Source organism: Natrix helvetica, assembly GCF_964273705.1.
Source record: "Natrix helvetica genome assembly, chromosome: 7".
Taxonomy (NCBI): Eukaryota; Metazoa; Chordata; class Lepidosauria; order Squamata; family Natricidae; genus Natrix; species Natrix helvetica.
In genome coordinates, this window is record NC_138558.1 from 23092352 (window position 1) to 23110966 (window position 18615).

Here is an 18615-nt window from a genome sequence, read left to right on the forward strand (position 1 = left end):
AGACTAATTCAGGCGCTCACCAGGAGTCAGAAACTGACTGGAAAGAAACGGAGGGAGGGGGGGAAACCCATCTGAAGCGTTGGGCTGTACATGAAATAAAATAACGTGCTTGTTACCCATTATTTGCTTCCTATTATAGTTGAGCTTATTGATTTATTGCCTTGGACGAACGGTCCTTCATGCTCCCCCACGAAGCGTAGCGGGGCTGATCTCCCCCCTCCCAAAAGAAACAGACCCCGACACGGACAATTAAGATCTTCATCGAAGTTGAACTTCCTTTGGGACATCCACCAATAAACACGATCCGAGGCCCCGCGCTTTTGCTGCCCCTCCTCCGTTTGTTTCCAAGAAAGCCCCCTGAAAACGGCCGCCGTCTCTCTCCCCCTCTCTCTCTCTTCGGCAGGGAACCCGGCGCTGGGCTCGGCCGAAGGATCTCCGCCGCGCTTCTCCCACGCTACCCCGAAGGGCGAGCCGAGACGCGCACGCCTGCGCCCCAGACTCTTCCCGGCAGCGGGCGGCCTGACCGCCTCCGAGCTGAGGGGTGGGGTGGGGAGGGGAGCGCCAGGCTGGGACGCGCAGGGTAGTGGGGGGTGGGAGGCTCCCTCCTGCCGCTTGCCGACCTCTTCTCTTCGCCTCCTGCGAGGACTCGGATTAGCTGCAGCCGGGCGCCCCCGGAGGCCCCCGCTGGCGTTTAGTTCCCGGCGCGCTGGGCTGAGTTAAGGGCGCCTCCTAGCAGAGCCGGGGTGGTGGCCGCTCCGCCGCCTTCCCCCTCTTGCATCTTCTCCTCCCAACCTGCCGTTGCCGCCGGTGGTCGGGAGACCCAGGGGCTGTTCTCCCTCTCTTGTCTTTTCTCCCCTTGTCTGTCTGTCTGTCTGTCTTCCCTTCTTCTCGACATGGATTTCTCTTTGAGGCTCCTGGTTTTATCCTGGCTTTACCTGGAGGCTTTAGGGGACTTCGACGGAAGGTAAGTCGACCGGGTTCCCCTGGAAGGAAAAGGTTGAGGGGAAACGAGAGAAAGGGCGGCGATCCGAAGCCCACGCTTTTTTTCCCGAGCTGGGGGAGAACGAGAAAGCGTCCAATTTGCGAAGGGAAGGAAACAGTTCGCAACCTTTGACGCTGCCTTCTGTTTTCCTCACAAACAGCTAAGAGTGGGCTCAGGCGGGGCAGAAAACCTGTTGCTGGTGGAATCGGTCTGCACTCCGTTTTCTTTGCACACGATCCAGAACTTGCTCGGTTCAAAATCTTAGCACTTTGCACAAAATACAAACAAAAGTTTTCCCTTGCTCGAGGAAGCAGAGCTGGGAGGTATCAGTAGCAGAGGCACCTGCAGTAAGACGTTTGCAAGACCCTAATAACCCTAAATTAGATCAATGAAACAGCTTGTTTTATTTTCGTGCTCCTTTTTTTGTAATAAAGCATAAGCCTTTAGGTGCAGGAAGCAGCTCAGATGCCTAAAAGACTTGTGGCGTAACGATTGGCACATGCTTCCATATAAGTAGTCCATTTGATCAAATGCATGACTTAATAAGGCACCTCTTTAAAGTTTCCGGAAGGAAGATTCCTGTTTGTTATTTAGCATGTTTGGTTTGGTTTGGTTTGGTTTGGTTTTCCACTATTTTAAGGCTACCCCCCTCTGGAAATTATAAACCTTGAATTGTTACAAGGATTCCAGCAAGCCTTTGAAGTTGGTCAGTTTCAAATTCCTAACGCCGGGGAAAAGCCACTTGGTGAATGGGAGACTAATTCAGCGCCAGGTTTTCTGGTTTGTAGCTTGGTCTCTAAACGGCTGGACTGCACTGATTCTCACTGGGGAGGAAACCATCTAAAACTAGGAAGGCTTACAGCTGGCATCTTGGCATTGATTTGAAAGTAAATTCATGCCTTCCGATGGAACTTACCTCTAATTAAATGTGAACAGCTCTGAGTCCTAATCTGAACTGATTATTTTTTGACACAGGTAGCTGTGGTAGTCCTAAACAGATCATTGGACAGTTGAAATATTTTAAATGTCTAAACTGACTGATAGGAACTCTCTGTTATTAGATCCACCTGAAGATGTCAGGGCTTAAGTCTACAATCTTCTGTAAATAACCCATCAAGCTTAGTATTCAGCTTTAAACATCCTTGCTAATAACAAAAACCAAGAGTGCAGTAGATTTTTGATAGGGTTGGGAGTTTTACACATTAGTGTAGATGGAAAGAATCTGATCTGCATTTGAATGTGCAGGAAGGATACTAGCAAGAAAAATTGTTCTAGTTTAATTGCTAGGCTACTGAGAGCTGTGTTACTACATTTGTAGGGATGGTAAACATAATATATGATTATATTCTATGGATATTAATCATATTCTGTTGCTTGTACTTTGTGAAAATAACATGTTCACAAAAGGTAAACATGGAAGAAAGAGCTTTAAAACAAAATGCTTTAATTGTTGAAGTAGTGATTTCCCCATTGTTCATGTATAATTATATGGATTGTCATACCAAGTAACTGCAGACTCCAGAACTCTTATGTTTAGCATCCGTGTAGCTTCCGTGTTTCAGGGTGACATGAGATAAGAATGGCTATCTCCTGTCAGATAAATTATGCAGTTGACAGTAAAACAAGGACTATTTATAATCTTGTAAGACTTTTAATTTCTTTTTATACCTGTATGTTTTCCAGGAATGCTTGGCTATCTCTAAACACATATGTAAAATAAACATAAATCAGACAAGCTGTAACATTAAGGGCACAATTATATTCCACCATTCAATGCAAATATTTCAGTGTGTAAAGATGCATGATAGGCAAGCCTTGACAGGTTTAGGCAGTCCAAGTTTCTTTTGAAATACATTGCTTAGTTGCCACAACCCTTCTGTAACTGATAGACCTATTAAGACTATTATCTTTGTGCAATTGTTGAATAGATCATAACTACAGTACTTTGACCTCATTTATTAAACCATTTTCATTGGAACACCGAATAATAGATACGGAGCTGCTTTTTAACCAGGTATCGCAATGCAAACAAATCTAAATGGGATCTTGCACATGAGAAGTGTTTATCTCTCCCTGTGATTTGAAGCCATGAAAAGAATGCACACCTGCTCTGTTTATTGACTGGAACTGATGTAAGTCTCCAGACTTACTTGGTTTTTTAATTCATGAAGACATTTAGGAATGGTGAATAATAGGAGACCCTGTGGCTCTATCAGTAGGCAAATCTCATTGTAAAAAACAAATCCTTCTTTAATATTATACTAGCCCTTTTGGTCTCTGGGTATGGAGTATGTTCCAGTCTCCAAAGTGTCAGAGGCTCGGAGACCCAGAAATTAAGCGAAGCCCAGACTTCCAACACAAAATATTCTGGTTATACTAGTGGACTTGAAAACGCAACTGCAGACCCTAGTAGACTCATTCTACTGGCAACTTCATAGAATCCATCATCACGATAAGTATGTTCACCCTACAACATCAGCTGATTTCCACTTCAAGTTGAAGCTATTAATGGTTGACTTTCGTGTCCAAAGCCCATCTCTGAACACACTGAATCTTTGCTATTTAATATCGAGAACCATCAGGCTAGATATGATTTAGCCTTGCCATCACTTTTTCTAATAGTGGACTGGCTTCAAACTCATAATCCATATATTAATTAGAACTAGAATGACTTAACCTTTGGTTCACCACCTGCCTACAAGCTTACAGCCTGCAGGACTTTAAACCACCCACATTGCATGCTTTAGCACAGGGGTGTCAAACTCAATTTCATCGAGGGCCGTGTCAGGGTTGTGTTTGACCTCGGGAAGGGAGGCAAGGTGGAGCGGCCAGGGTGGCTGTGGCCAGCTCAACGTCACTGTTGGGGGCGCCTGTGGTGGCCCAAGCACTCTGCCAGTGAAAATGGGCTCCCAAGCTCTATTTTTGACTGCAACAGCCTGCAACCCTCTGCTAGTGAAAATGGAGTTCAGGAGGGCTGCATGCAGCTCACACAAGAGAAGTTTGTGCAATTCTGCAGTGCCTATAAAAACATACACTCTATACCAAGGGTCACCAATCTCTGGCTGCGGCCCACTACTGGCCCTTGATCCATTCAGAACTGGGCTACAGAAGTGCACGCATATCCCCACTGGCGTTAGTAGTCAGCAAGCACATTTGCATGAGTAGCAGGCAAGAGCAAGCAAGCATGCTCCATTTGCGTGAGGGGTTGGTGTGCATGCCTGCCGCTTGTGCAAATGGACCCATGCAGGTGTCTGCGCTTGCCCACCATTTGTCTGGAACCATCCCCTCTCTCTTCCCCCACTGGTCCCCCAAACCAGAAAGGTTGGGGAATTCTGCTCTATACTATGCTGAAGAAACGAGCCTTTCTTTGACCTATCTGGCTAAGCTAAGGGTGTCAAACTCGCAGTGTCATATTGTTGTCATGTGATGTATAGCGACTCCCCCCCCTTTTTGCTAAACTGGGGGTGGACTTTGTCATTTTTAAAAATCTGTTAATTGTTGGCAGTTTCGCTGATATACACACACTGTTTGTGTGTTTTACTAAGAAAGGTGAGCTTTTGTCTATTCAAATGAACATTCACTTTTCGATATACCCTTCATTATCTAGATCCCTTATGTCTCTCTACGGCTTAGTCTGATACCTCTGATTCTGCTTTGAGTGCTGTGCTTTTGTAATCTGATTAAAAGTTTAATGAGAGCTTGCTGTACATTTTTCTTCCCAAATCTTTTTCTGCCAAAAAACCTGAAGTTTCTTTTAAAAAAGAAGCCTTTGGCTACCTGGGATAGTTTCCAACACTGGAATTGCTATCATGTCTGAAGGCACAACACGTTCTATTGAGTTTCAAATTGATCACAGTAACCTGATACATTTGCAAACTTCTCATAGACTTACACTGTATATCAGGGGTCACCAACCTTTCGGACCTCAGGGACCACTAAATTCATAATTTTAAATCCCACGGGCCACTAATGTCATCTGCCTAATGACTGGCTGGGTGGGCATGGCAAGGTGGTCATGTGACTGGGTGGGCATGGCCAACTCGATGTCACTCACGTCGAGGGATGCCTTGCCAGTCTCTACTCGCCAGTACTTCCCTGCCCTCCCGGGCTCCTTAGGGCCCCAACAGGAAGCAGTTGCTGGACTTAAGCAGCCACCATGAGAAAGAGTTGGCAAAACAGCTGGCTCAGTTCACATTGGATCTGACCGAGGAGGAGGCTCAGAAGAAGCACCTCACTGAGGACTACGAGCATAGGCTTTCCAAGCAGAGGGAAGACCTGTGGGATTGCAAGGCCGGGGACCAGTGCCTGGAGGCTCAGCGGGCTGAGATGGTCAGCCAGTTCCAGGCCATGATGCAGTCCAACTGGAACGAGGCCCTCTGGCTCTTCGCCACCAGCGTCACTTCCCGCCAGTCTTCGCCCAAACCCCCCACACCAGGAGGCTGAAGCAGACTCCAAGTTGGAATTTCTGTCCCTCTCTGACCCACACAAAAAGACCCAGAAGGGGGAGACTCTCTGCAGCAACACAAACATTCACTGCATGTATCCAGCCCAGGGGCCGTAGTTTGAGGACCCCTGATTTAGTGCAATATAAAAAATGCAAATAATTTTTCTGAGGACCACCAAAATTTTCTCACGGACCACCAGTTGGTGATTGCTGTTATATATCATCAGATCAGGGGAACACATTTTTTCCCATTCTATATGTATCTCTTATATACCTAGTTAGAAAACAATTGGTCTGATCTTGTGCCACATAATTATTTATTAACCCTGAAGCCCTCTTACCATATCCATTCGACTCCTAAAAAACATAATTCCCCTCCTTCTAGCATCTTTCCTGTCCTACGTGAGTGACTTGGAGGAAGATGGAAGATGCCTTCCCTAATTGGCCTCGTGCATAGCTGCACCGTAGCAGGATCCACGTATGCGGGCTCAAACAGAGGACTTTAAAGAGCCCTCTGTCATCTTCTGAAGAGAATTGCTTCACGATGATCAATAATACATTCTTCTTCCCTGAGGGAAGAATTGTGTCTCTGGACGTTTCATTCTATTTAAAACCACTTATCTTCTTTTCTGTGACTCTGTGGCTTTTTCTGGCTTCTTGGAATGGCATGTATGAAAGTCAACATTTATTTTTGCTACACTTGTCAACTTGCCAGATCTCTTACCAGAAGCTGCCTGCACTGTTTGTCTCTTTCAGGGGGGCCTTGAGACACAATTTCATTGGCTTTTATTATTGAATGATCTTATGTCAAGGATCTGGATGCCATTCTAGCGGTGTTTATTTTTCCTCCACAATAGCCCGTTTCATTTCCTGTTAGGGTCTTTCCTTTGCTCGGGAAAAGAGATTATCGGCTCATTCAGATTTTCCAAAACCAAATGTTATGAATTTAATTTCTGATAAAAGCCAACAATTCATGACCTCATTTTGTTTCACATGTTGGCTGTACAGTTCCAACGATCTCCTGCCTATCACCTATATTTAGATTTGAAAAACAGAATTCCTCCACTGCTGCCTTAGCCACCAGCATCATTGGACTGGTTCTCATTTAATACGTCAGTTTATGTCTCTACACCAATTTGCCAAGAATTCAAGGTGGAAGTTCCCGATGCATGAGAAGCAATCTGTTATATTTGACAGAGAGCCCAGGTGGCACAGTGGTGAGAGTGCAGTACTGCAGGCTACTTCAGCTGACTGCTAGCTGCAGTTCGGCAGATCGAATCTCAGCAGGCTCAAGGTTGACTCAGCCTTCCATCCTTCCAAGGTGGGTAAAATGAGGACCCAGATTATTGGGGCCAAGATGCTGACTAAGTAAACCGCTTAGAGAGGGCTGTAAAAGCACTATGAAGCGGTATATAAATCTAAGTGCTATTGCTATTCATTGGAAAGATACTTAGAAGAGACATATCCTGGGAAATAGGCAGTGCAGTATTTAAGGCATCAGGATAAAAATTAGGAGATTTTGAGTTCTAGTCCCACCTTAGCAATGAACACTGGCTGTTTGACTTTGGGCCAGTCACACACTCTCATTGCAAGGCTGTTGTGGGAAAATTAAAGTAGAAAGGAGTGTTAGGCATTTAAATTAAGTTATCAAAATAATAAATACTGTATAAGATGCACTTTTTTCCACGCTAAAAAGAGGGTGGAAGTGTTGGTGATATACACCAAATAGGGCCATTTTTGACCTCCCAAAACCCTACCCTGCGTGTCCTGTTTTTGCCAAAAATGGGCCATTTTTTTGCAGAAATGGGGCATGCAGAGGATTTGGAAGGCCTGCAGAGTGCTCCTGGGGACTAGGGAGGGCAAAACTGGGATGCATGGGGGGTTTGGGAGGCCAAAAATGGGTCAGTTTTCGCAAAAATGGGATGCACAGAGGATTTGGAAGGCCTGCAGAGTGCTCCTGGGGCCCAGGGTTTTTTTCTATTTTTTTCCTAGCTTTCCTCTTCAAAATCTTGATGCGTCTTATACTCCCAGAAGTCTATTGTCCGAAAAATATGGTACATTGCCCTCACCAATTCAGATCTAATTGATTATATCCTTCACCTTTGGTGCATGGTAGCAGCTTTGATTCTGAGATAGAAGAGGGGTGATTTGGGAATGGGGAAGATATAATTACACTGGTTAACCCCCTTATAATGGAGGGATGAATTCAGGAGTAGACAAGAAGGTGCAAGAGTGAATGCGTGTGGAGGAAAAATTCTTTCCAGAAGAAGTAATGGACATTCCTCTCTCTCCAAAGATCTTAGGAAGGGACAGCTTGAAAGAGTTGAAAGAAGGGGAGAGAATGCGATCCATAATTTATTTATTATTAGAATCATTTCCACTCCACCTAAGAAAGGAGTTAGGAATTGGCTCTTTCGGAGATTCTTGGCTAGAATCAGGACAGGATTCAGAGGGTTAACTAGGGGTGGGCTACTGGGGGTTCACAGGGATTCAGGAGAACCTTTAGCTAAGGTTCTGTGCAGTTCGGAGAACCCCCAAATTCTACTCCTGGCTGGCTCCACCCTGCCCCCCCCAGGAGTCCCCACGTGGCCCATTTTGGATGCAGATAAGTGCAGGGCGCACGGAGGCTTGGGAAGGGCAAAAAGCGGGCCTACCGGACGTTCTGGAAGGTTGGAAATGGGGCCGTTTCCCTCCTCCAGAGGGTCTCCAGAGCCTAAGGAGGCCGTTTTTGCCCTGCTGGAGGCTTGAGGAAAGCCTCCAGAGCCCGGGGAGGGCAAAATGCCCCTATCCCCACTGTGGTGGAGGAGGCCGATTAGGCCATGCCTACCATGGCCATGCCTACACACCAACCGGGCAGAGAACCCCTTGCTAAAATTTTTGAAGCCCACCCCTGGGATTAATGGTTTTCTAGTTGACAAAATAATGGAAATTAAAGAAGTGTCATCGTTTCTTTTTCATAGCTCCCCACTCTTTTGACCAGAGAAGGGAGATTTTCCTTAAAAGGCTAATGGAAGAGGCCTAGGATTTAAATCTGGCTATCAAAAAGGGTGTGATGGCTCATCAATTAAAGACACTGAGTTTGTCAGCTGACAACCTGGATTTGAGACCCCGAACACTGCACAATGGGTTGAGCTCCCATTCCTGCCCCATCTCCTGCCCACCTAGCAGTTCAAAAGCAGGCAAATGTGAGTAGATAAACAGGTACCACTTCGGAGGGAAGGGAACAGCATTCTGTGCACCTCGGCGTAGGGACATGCTGGCCACATGAACACGAAAGTGTCTTCGGACAACTCTCACTTCCTTGTCTAAGAAACAGAGATGGTCAGACACCATTGGACACATAGAGGATACCTTTACCTTTATTAACATATATTACATGGGAAGGTATTGGGATGCTGTTACACAAAGAATTCATTTGTTTATATGGCTTTCCAATTTTTAATACACTTACTAGTTGAACTTTCTGTATCAGAAACTCTGACAGTTTAAATGTCACCTTTGGATGAGCATCAAATTTATGCCTCTGGCTCTTGGTTTTGACAACTATAGGATGCTCATCTAGAAATCTGTTTGCCTATGTAGGTTAAATGGACAATTGTGAAACTTTTTCACTGCCCCTGATTTCAAACAAGCAGTTTACTAAAGATACTATGATGGTTCAGGAAAAGGCACATGTCTGTTGAGGACCATGAGAATCCACGGCATTTGGAAGGTGCTAAGTTCTGCCATCAGATCTTTATTGTGTGTATAACAAACACAAACAGAGAGAGAGAGAGAGATTGCAAGAATATTACAGGAAGAACAATTTAAATGTCTTTGTAACTCCTATTGCTGCTATCAAGTAGGTCTATGAAATAGTAAAAAATCTCAATGCTGAATAAGTCAGAAGTTAATGATTTGAGCACAAAGTTGACAAAATAGCATGCTGACAAGTTTGCAGCTCAAGTTTAAACATGAATGCAGATAAATGAAATCTGAAAGCAAGGGCTGAAAAGCAGGAATGTGCATGTAATTGCTACAGTTATAATGTGTCAAAATTTGATGAAAAACGTTGATGCAAATTAGGGAATAAGTCATGCAGACTAGAAGAAAATATGCTGGATGGGATCTTAGTTTAAAACTTACCCTTTACTTTACTTATCCTTCTCACCATTTGTTGAGTAATCACTATTTATTCCATGGAGTCAATGGATTTGCTCAGGTAAAGCACACTTTACTATTACTTTATAGTGCTTTAGCAGGAAAGGTGGGCAAACTTTGAATAGCATTGGTAATCAAAGGGATATTACTATAGCTAATCAAAGGACAACACATCGTCCTAACATATTTGTAGCTACTCCAAATTAGTGATATATGGTGCCTTCTTCTTGAATATGTGTTGCAGTTGTAATTTTTAGCATGTTGGAAGAAACGTTTTCTAGCTCAGCTCCATAGATAGAATGTCTGATCTTATCTCTGGCATGTTGTATGTCCAATATATAATTAGAGTACAGGATGATACACAGTATGTTGATCTTATCCTAGTTTTAAATGTGGGGAATTGCCTGGAAATCAATATATTCTAACTAAGCTGTTGATTTTGTGGTGAATAGCTAGAAGTAAAGGCTGATTACCTAGAAGAATTTGCATGCAACTTGTGTTTTAAGATCCCTTATCAAACTTTGGCTTATGTGGTTAAGTTATCTTTATACAAAAGCACCATAAAGTTTTGATTCCCATGGTAAACCTACATGGCATTGGATATGTTGAGCTAATAAGAGATGGAAGAAAAAAGAAACTAAAAAAAAAAAAGCTTAAGAGGGAAAAATAATTTCCCAGACCTTTTAAAGATGGGATGAAACAGTAGTTCAAAAACATATGAAAACTTTATGACAGATGGTTTCAAGATGGCATATCGAGCTAACAAGCAGTATAAAAACATGCTTTCCAAATAATGATAAAACCTGGAAGCTTAAAAATATTATTTAATAAATGACAGCTGAATGTCTGAACCACTTCCAATTAAAAATACAGCCTTTGGGATGCACTGAAATTGTTTGAAAGTTCTGCCTATTGAATTAAGATCTGCAATAACCATTATATACTACATGTGTCCTGTTACTTGATGTTGCAGTTATCCAGTAGAGCAGTGTGCCTCAGCTTGGCAACTTTAAGAGGCATGAACTTCAACTCCCAGAATTCCCCAGAGCTGACAGTAGAATTCTGGGAGTTAAAGTCCATGCCTCTTCAAGTTGCCAAGGTATAGGGTATATATAGGAATTAAGCAGTAAGATACCTCTTCTGCAAGAAGAAAAACTCATAAAAATAGAATAAGGACCCAGAAATGCAATGATTGGTCTATTTCTTGAATGTTTATAATAATTTTAAAAAACTGGGCAAAAATATTGGTGTAGTGTAATTGAACAAAAGATCCGCAGTGCACTTATTTCCTTTCAGTCAGGGTGAAAGTTGGATCCAAACATTATGCAAAACCAAGTGTTGTGCATATAGTTCTGGTTGGCACATTGGGTAAACTCAGCCATTCGGTTTCTAGTACCATAAGTTAGTATGTTGTGTGAACCCAGCCAATTGTGGTTTATTCAGTTCAGCACCACTGGACCATCTGTATCAAACTCAATTTCATTGAGGGCCGCATCAGGACAGGGGTGAAATCCAGCAGGTTCTGACGGGTTCTGGAGAATCGGTAGTGGAAGTTTTGAGTAGTTCGGAGAACCAGCAAATGCCACCTCTGGATGCCCCCACAGTGGGGTGGGAATTTTGCAGTATCTTTCCCCTGCCACGCCCACCAAGCCACGCCCACCAAGCCATGCCCACAGAACCGGTAGTAAAAAAAATGAATTTCACCACTGCATCAGGGTTATTTTTGACCTCGGAGGGCGGGGTAGACATGGCCAACTTGACATCACTCGTTTTGGGGGCGCCTGTGGTGGCCTGAGCGTTCTGCCAGTGAAAATGGGCTCCCGAGCTCTGTTTTCAGCTGAAACGGCCTCCTGCAACCCTCTGCCAGTGAAAACTGAGCTTGGGAGGGCCACACGCGGGCCTCCCAAGCTCCATTTTTGCTGGCAGAGGCACCGAGGGCCGGTCCTTCACTGTTTCCAGGTTGGCCCCAAGGGCCAGGTCTAAACACCTCACAGGCCGGATCTGGCCCGTAATCCTTGAGTTTTACACCCTTGATATGTAACTTAATGTGAATTGATTCATTGGGCTTACTCTTTAAAGCTTATTTTTGGTGCTGGTGCAGGTGGCCCAGGCAGATCCTTTCCACAACTGGATTGTGTCGTTTTGGAGGCAGAGTGGATTGCTGCTGGGGCTGGGCTCGTCACACCTGGGGCCACTGCCAACGTGAGTATCGCCACTGCTGGGGCTTTGAGCCATTCCTCATGGGGCTTGGACATCTCTAATACTGTAATAGCTTTTCTGAAATCCTGAAAACTCACTTGATGAAGGGCTTATAATACATACTGGCTATTTCTTTTTCCTGGAGGGACACTGACAGGTTAAAAACTCTGCCCATTGTAAACTCCCAAGTATCCAAGTATTGTAAGTGGCAGAAATAAACAATGGAATCAACTATTTTTCTTTTCTTTTTTTAACCTCAATATTAAATTTGGTCTATCGGCTTTATTGGCCAATTATTTTTTATTTGAAACTTAAATCTTCAATTCACATGTTCTGTGTGTGAACAATTGCTCTTTAAATGGAATTTTGTGGAAGTATCCTACCTAATTTTTTTTAAATAGAACAAAAACAATCCAGCTCATCTTTTATCTTTCATTTTTTCTGTTTATCCTGACAGTGTCCTGTAGTGGTCATTTATTAATAACATTTCTCTCTTTTTCATTGTTCTATCAACCCTATAAACTGCATCTCTGAAATGGTATGTTAGAAGCTATGGAAGTGATAAAAATACAGAAATGCTGGCTATTAATTGAATTAAGACAGTTAGCTTGTTAAATCACTATAGTCTTCACACAGCAAATACACATATTAGATATTTATACTTTTGACAAAGTGTTGCAAAGTTAGTTATGTGATCTTCATAAATCCCCACATTATGAAGCATATGACAGTCATAATCATCTAGTAATCTATAGGTCATTTTTTTCACCCTCATCAAAGGAGACATGGAGCTCATGGCTTCATTATGCTGGTCTCAACTCTGGCCGTTCAAGCCCAGGTACTATGAGGAGGGTGAACTCCTGTCCCTTGCCTCAGCTTCTGTCCACCTAACAGTTTGAAAGTATGTTCTATGAAAGTAGATAGATAGGTACCACATTGATTGGGAGATGAGCTGTGCTTTGATCATGCAGTCAGAATCCTGACGGCTCTGAACCTTCCCAGTTGTAGATCCTGTTTGCAAGACAGCTCCGGGAAGAGACAGGCCCTTGGGTGATGCTGCCGGAAGAACCACTCTGTGGTGAAAAACCAGCTCACCTTCCTGTGGTTCACCTTGGGAAGCACACAGGTTTGTCCTATCACAGGGCTAGTACCTTGGACAGCCAGACTATTACTCTGCAATAGCATTGGGGTCTCCTAGCTACTGTAACTATGCCTTATGCTAATAATAATAATAACAACAACAATAACAACCATCGAAACTACATGGCTATGGATGAAACATGTAACAGTGATACCCATAGTCATTGGGGTGCTTTGTACCTTGTCCAAGAATTTTATAAGATATATCAACAAATTGAAGCTTCCTGCAATAACACCAGCGGAACTGCAAAAAACTGCGCTACTCGGAACATCTTATATTTTAAGAAGGTACTTGGTTGATACCTAGGACGCTGGCAGCAACCCGTATCAACCATTAGCACCAGTCAATGGTATTTGTGATGCATTTTTGAATGTTCAGTTGGCTGAGTTTCATGTTTAATGAGTAAAGTATTAATGATGATGATGATGATAATAATAATATGATGATGATGATGATGTATCACACTACTATAAAAGCATTAAAATAACCAGATATAAAATGAAACTAGATAAATTAAAATCATTAACACAAGATGGCGAAGGAAGGAGCTGGATACAGGGGGAGGGAGAGGGGGGATTAGCTTTTAATTAGTCAACCACTTTCAGTGTGAAGCTCTCCCACTGCCATCTGGCAGAGTCAGGTCTTAAAGCTCTTACGAAAAGTCAGGAGGGTGGGACCCAATCTCACTTTGAGGGTACGATGTTCCAGAGGGCAGGAGCCACAGCAAAGAACCCAGCTGAAATCCCTTGACTGACAGGATCCCCAGTAGGCCCTCTCTGCCGGCCTGTGTGGGGTGAACTGGTTCCCATCGAGATAAGTTACATATGAGGCAGAAATCAGCTTTTCTCCTGGCCAAATTAATATATTCTTTTGTTGAACGACATTTGGTAGTTGCCTTATCAGAATGTTATTCACCAGTGTACATAAATGCAGTCAAGGCTTCAGAACTGCATCTCTCATGTTTTTTTTTAAAAAACGAAACAAACTGCATGTAAGATTAACTATCTACTGAAATCAATTTGAATTTTAAATACTTAATCACTGAATGCCTTTTTTCTTCTTTCCTCTTTTTCGTCTTTTTTCCTCTTTTTTTACTTAGCCTCCTCTACAAATTACAAGTTAATTTACATGCAAATCTGGCAACGTAAACCTCTTAAAATAAATGAAAAGTTAAATAAGAAAAGAGGAAAAACTAAGAAGCAGCAAAAATATTCAGAAAAAGCAAAATCAATATTTGCTTATTCTTCCCATACCAATATATATCTATTTGAGAGTATGAGAGGGTGGGATTGCTTGCCTTGTGTATGCGTCTTTGTGAATGTTTTCCTAATTGTGGTGCTGCTTGAATATTAATTTCTGTAAATTAAAGCTGACTTCTGTTTAGACTTGTTTATAATTGCAGAATAGTACAACTGATGAGAGCGAAGTAGAAATAAATTGGAATGCATCTGTCTGATCCAGTAGCATTTTCATTGAAACAATCTGTACTTTTTTTCAAAATCCAGCATGAACAAGTCTCATTTTTCAAGCCATACGATATGCATATTGTATTTTATATAGACCATCTATAATAGCTGTTATTTAGGCTCTGGGAAAACAAACAAGATATTTTAAACTAAATAGGGCTTTTTAGGATGCTGCAATTTAATGCAATGGAAAAAATTAAGTAAGATATAATTTAAAGAGGCTTCATAAATAAACATGATTTCACCAGATCAGGTGCCTACCCCACTAACGCTGTTTCATGTGGTCAAATATCTCTTCAGAGATAGTCCTCGCTTAGCAACTGACACAGACAGTGACAGTGTGCAATAATGATGGTGATTAAAAGGTAGTTTTCATTAGTTCGAGTCAGTTCTCACATTTGTGACCTTCACAGGTCTGTAAAGTAAAAGGAAAGCTAAGGTAGGATTTCAAACACAACAGTAGCTTCACTTAGCAACCATTTCACATAACAATCAAGTTCCAGTTCAGTGGTGGGTTCTGGATCCCGTTGCAACCGCTAAGGTGTAATGGGGCCCGGCGTCCTCCACATGAATGCATGCAGTGCCCACATGCGTCCTTACGTCCTGCGATACTCCGCGACGCCTCCGCAGCGCTCCAGCTGTTCGGCGGAGCGTTGCGCAGGCACCGTACACTCTGTGTGTGGGCACGGAAGCCCTGAATAGCTCAAATACAGGTAAGGATGGTGGCCGGGCCGGTGGGCCCTCCGAAGCACCATACCGGAACGGTATCCAGTGCTCCTGGCAGGCACCGGTACACCCATATCGGAGGGTACCGGTAGTAACCCACCACTGTCCGGTCCCAAATGTGATCACTTAGGAGGACTAAGGATTTGGCACACTGAGGCCTTAAAGAAGATCTTAAAATTCAGAAATGCTGACTGGCTGGCTGGCTGGTTAGCTAGCTTGCTTGCTAGGAAGAGGGAAAAGATGGAGAAGGGAGTTCCTCAACTACAGGTAGTCCTTGGCATATGACCACAATTGAGCCCAAAATTTATGTTGCTAAGTGAGACATTTATTAACTGACTTTTCCCTCATTTTATAACCTTTCTTGCCACAGTTGTTAAGTGACTCACTGCAGTTGTTCAGTTAGTCACACAGTTGTTAAGTGAATCTGGCTTCCCCATTCACTTTGCTTATTAGAAGGTTACAGAATGTGATCATATGACCCTGGGACATTGCAACCATTATAAATATAAATCACTGAGCATCTGAATTTTGATCACGTGACCATGGGGATACTACAAGGTCATAAGTGTGAAAAACAGTCATAAGTTACTTTTTCTAGTGCCTTTACAACTTTGAATGGTCACTAAATAAGTCCGAGGACTCCCCATATGTATTAAAGTTCTCCAGGGCTTTATAAATTCAGACCTGTGCAGAACAGTGTGGAAGACTGTTTATCTGATACTATGGATACAGTGTGATTAAAACATTCAACCACATCAATAAAGTTGGGAATTCCTTCGGACCAGCTACAATTTCCAAACCACTTTTAAAAGTAGCCCCAGGTGGTACACAGGACACTACTATAGAATGGAGGTAAGAGAGAGCCGGCCTTATTTTGGCAAAACAATATTATAGAAGAAAAAAAATGACACAAATTCACTGTATTTTTAAATCTGTATCAAGATATACAGTTACACTGGGGATCTGATTGCTTATGCTTTATATGATTGAGGGAATCAAGCTATTCTCCAAAGCACCCGAGGGCAGGACAAGACGCAATGGGTGGAAACCAATCAAGGAGAGAAGCAAACTAGAACTAAGGAGAAATTTCCTGACAATTAGAACAATTAATCAGTGGAACAGCTTCCCTCCAGAAGTTGTGAATGCTCCAACATTGGAAGTTTTTAAGAAGATGTTGGATAACCATTTGTCTGAAGTGGTGTAGGGTTTCCTGCCTAAGCAGGGGGTTGGACTAGAAGACCTCCAAGGTCCCTTCCAACACTGTTATTCTATTCTATTTAAAATATCCAGAGTAGGTTGGGACCCACTCTCCATGGCGGATGAGTCATGGAGCAGATATGAAATGTGCATCTCTATATCACTTGCTCAATCAATCACACCAAAGGCAGAGGCATAATTTTTTTTCTTATCATACATGGGAGATGACTGGGTTTTTGAACTTTAGAGCAGAATATCTAAGCAGAATATCTTAGCAAACAAACTGTATGTTATGGCATTTGGCATAGTCTGCCTAAGACTAGCACATCACTTTAAAGTTAATATGCAACTTTGTGCTATGGGATGGAAAGAGAACTCCAGTCTCTTAGATGGGGCACTAAACAAATTAAATAGATTCACAGTTTTCTTTCAGGTGCTTTTCAAATAATACCTGGATAATGCAGAATTGAAAGATTGGGTTGTACATCAAAATACTGTGGGTTTCCTGTTGCTATTATACAATAGCAAGGTATTCTTTTGATTATTTTTCTCTCTCTCCTTTTATTTTCTTATTGAATTCCCATTGAAATTAGTAGAGGTTAAACTGTTTGACTGATCAATACCTCAGTTTTTATAAAAGTAATCTCTGGCAGAAGAGACCTGAGATTTGACAAAGGTGTTGTAAGTCTTTGCAAGAATTCTTCTGGATATTGGGATGCATATAATATTGCCTCAAAACCATCCATTACCAAAGGTGAAAATGCTCTTAGTCTGTCTGTCTCCAACTTGGTAAACTTCTTCATCTACAGCAGTGCTTCTCAATTATTTTCTGTCATGCCCCCCCTAGGAAGAAGAAAACATTTTGCGCGCCCCGCGCGACTGTAAATAGTATCATTTGTCTATAAAATTGTTATAAGTACACCTCTGCATAACACTGTATCCTTATTAACGTATAAGAGAATAAAAAAAGAAAGAAATGTGGATCAATTTACAACAAAGAATAGCTTTATTAACTGTAGCAGAAAAGATTTAAAGGAGCACAGGATTTAAAGGAACACAATATTAAAAAAAAACTTTAACCTGCAAAACAAAAATATATAAAATAATTTGAGCTAAGCCCCCCTTTACGGAGCCTCGCGCCCCCCCTGGGGGGCCCGCCCCACTATTTGAGAAGCACTGATCTACAGGGACCAAAGCTCCCAGAATTACTAACTACACAATAACCTCCAACACTTTGGCAAAACGCTAAATTGCAAGAGAATGCTTCAATGTTGACCTCACCTCGTTCCTAAGAGGTCAGCCATAAGCGCACCAGCATGCCTAATGTCCTTGACCCTGTCCATTTATTCGTATCCATTTCCTATGTTCTTATTCATGTTTATTCTTATTCCTGTTATCTTGTTACATGAGTGACAAACTAACTAAATAAAAAATAAATGTCTAGAATAATTTTGTATTTCATATTTATGCACTTGTATTTTTTATCTCTTCTTCTGCCTGTTTATATATCTCTTTAAAATGCTATGTAAGTAAGCAAATTAATAGCTCGAGGTTGGGGAATGGCTGATTTAGCCAGATTACAGATCCATCTAATCTTAGTATTAACCTTTCCAGGAAAAGGACCAGAAAACTGTAATCTTTTGATATATTTGAAATGTTAAGGCTATCTTCTGTAGTCAAAGAAATGGTTGGCACAAATGCACACCCATTCACAAAATGGTTAGCACAGCTGATCCAGCTATCCCGGGGAGACTGATTTACTATAAGGCAAGCTGGTGAGGTTGTTCTCGGTTGGCCTCTCTATTCTGCAGGATAATCACGGTGAACTATTTACTACCGTGTTTTCCCCAAAATAAGACAGGGTCTTATTTTCTTTTTACTCACAGAATATGGCTTGGGCCTTATTATGAGGGGAGGGTTTATTGTTTTGGGGTTGCCAGGCAGCTGCTCTCTTGCGAGCGGGTTCCCAAAGACAGCCTCATGGGCAAATGGCTGTGTTGCGCTGTCGCAGCAGTGCAACACAACAGCCATGAAGCGACCGTGCTCATGAGCAGCTACCCGGCAAACCCCCTTCCAGCCGGGCACAGCGCCATTCACTGACCTAGGGGTATCGCCAAGCTGCATGAGTGCCCGGCTCCTGCCACTGCCACCACCGTCATCCCAGCATGCCTTTTTTGGCAACTCCCAAACCGAGTCTTCCAGCAGTGGCCGCTCTGGGTGTACGCTCTAAGGTTGTACGCTCTGCTGGCAGCTGGCCCACAACTATAGAGCGTACACCCAGAGCAGCCATTGCTGGAAGACTCAGTTTGGAAGCTGCCGA

General features: G+C 42.8%; 1 protein-coding gene across 4 annotated transcripts in view; it reads left to right on the forward strand.

Annotated features, from left to right (window-relative positions):
• Positions 1–388: 388 nt before the first annotated feature.
• Positions 389–18615, forward strand: part of NPNT (nephronectin) — a 68489-nt gene continuing 50262 nt past the window's right edge. For 2 of the 4 annotated variants that reach the window (XM_081959938.1, XM_081959939.1), the window contains exons 1-2: positions 393–964; positions 11668–11768. In XM_081959938.1, the coding sequence (XP_081816064.1) occupies positions 894–964; positions 11668–11768 (172 nt within the window). In that variant the 5' untranslated portion in view covers positions 393–893. Of the gene's footprint in view, positions 965–11667; positions 11769–18615 lie in introns of all 4 variants that reach the window. The other 2 variants (XM_081959936.1, XM_081959937.1) reach the window with 2 other exon arrangements.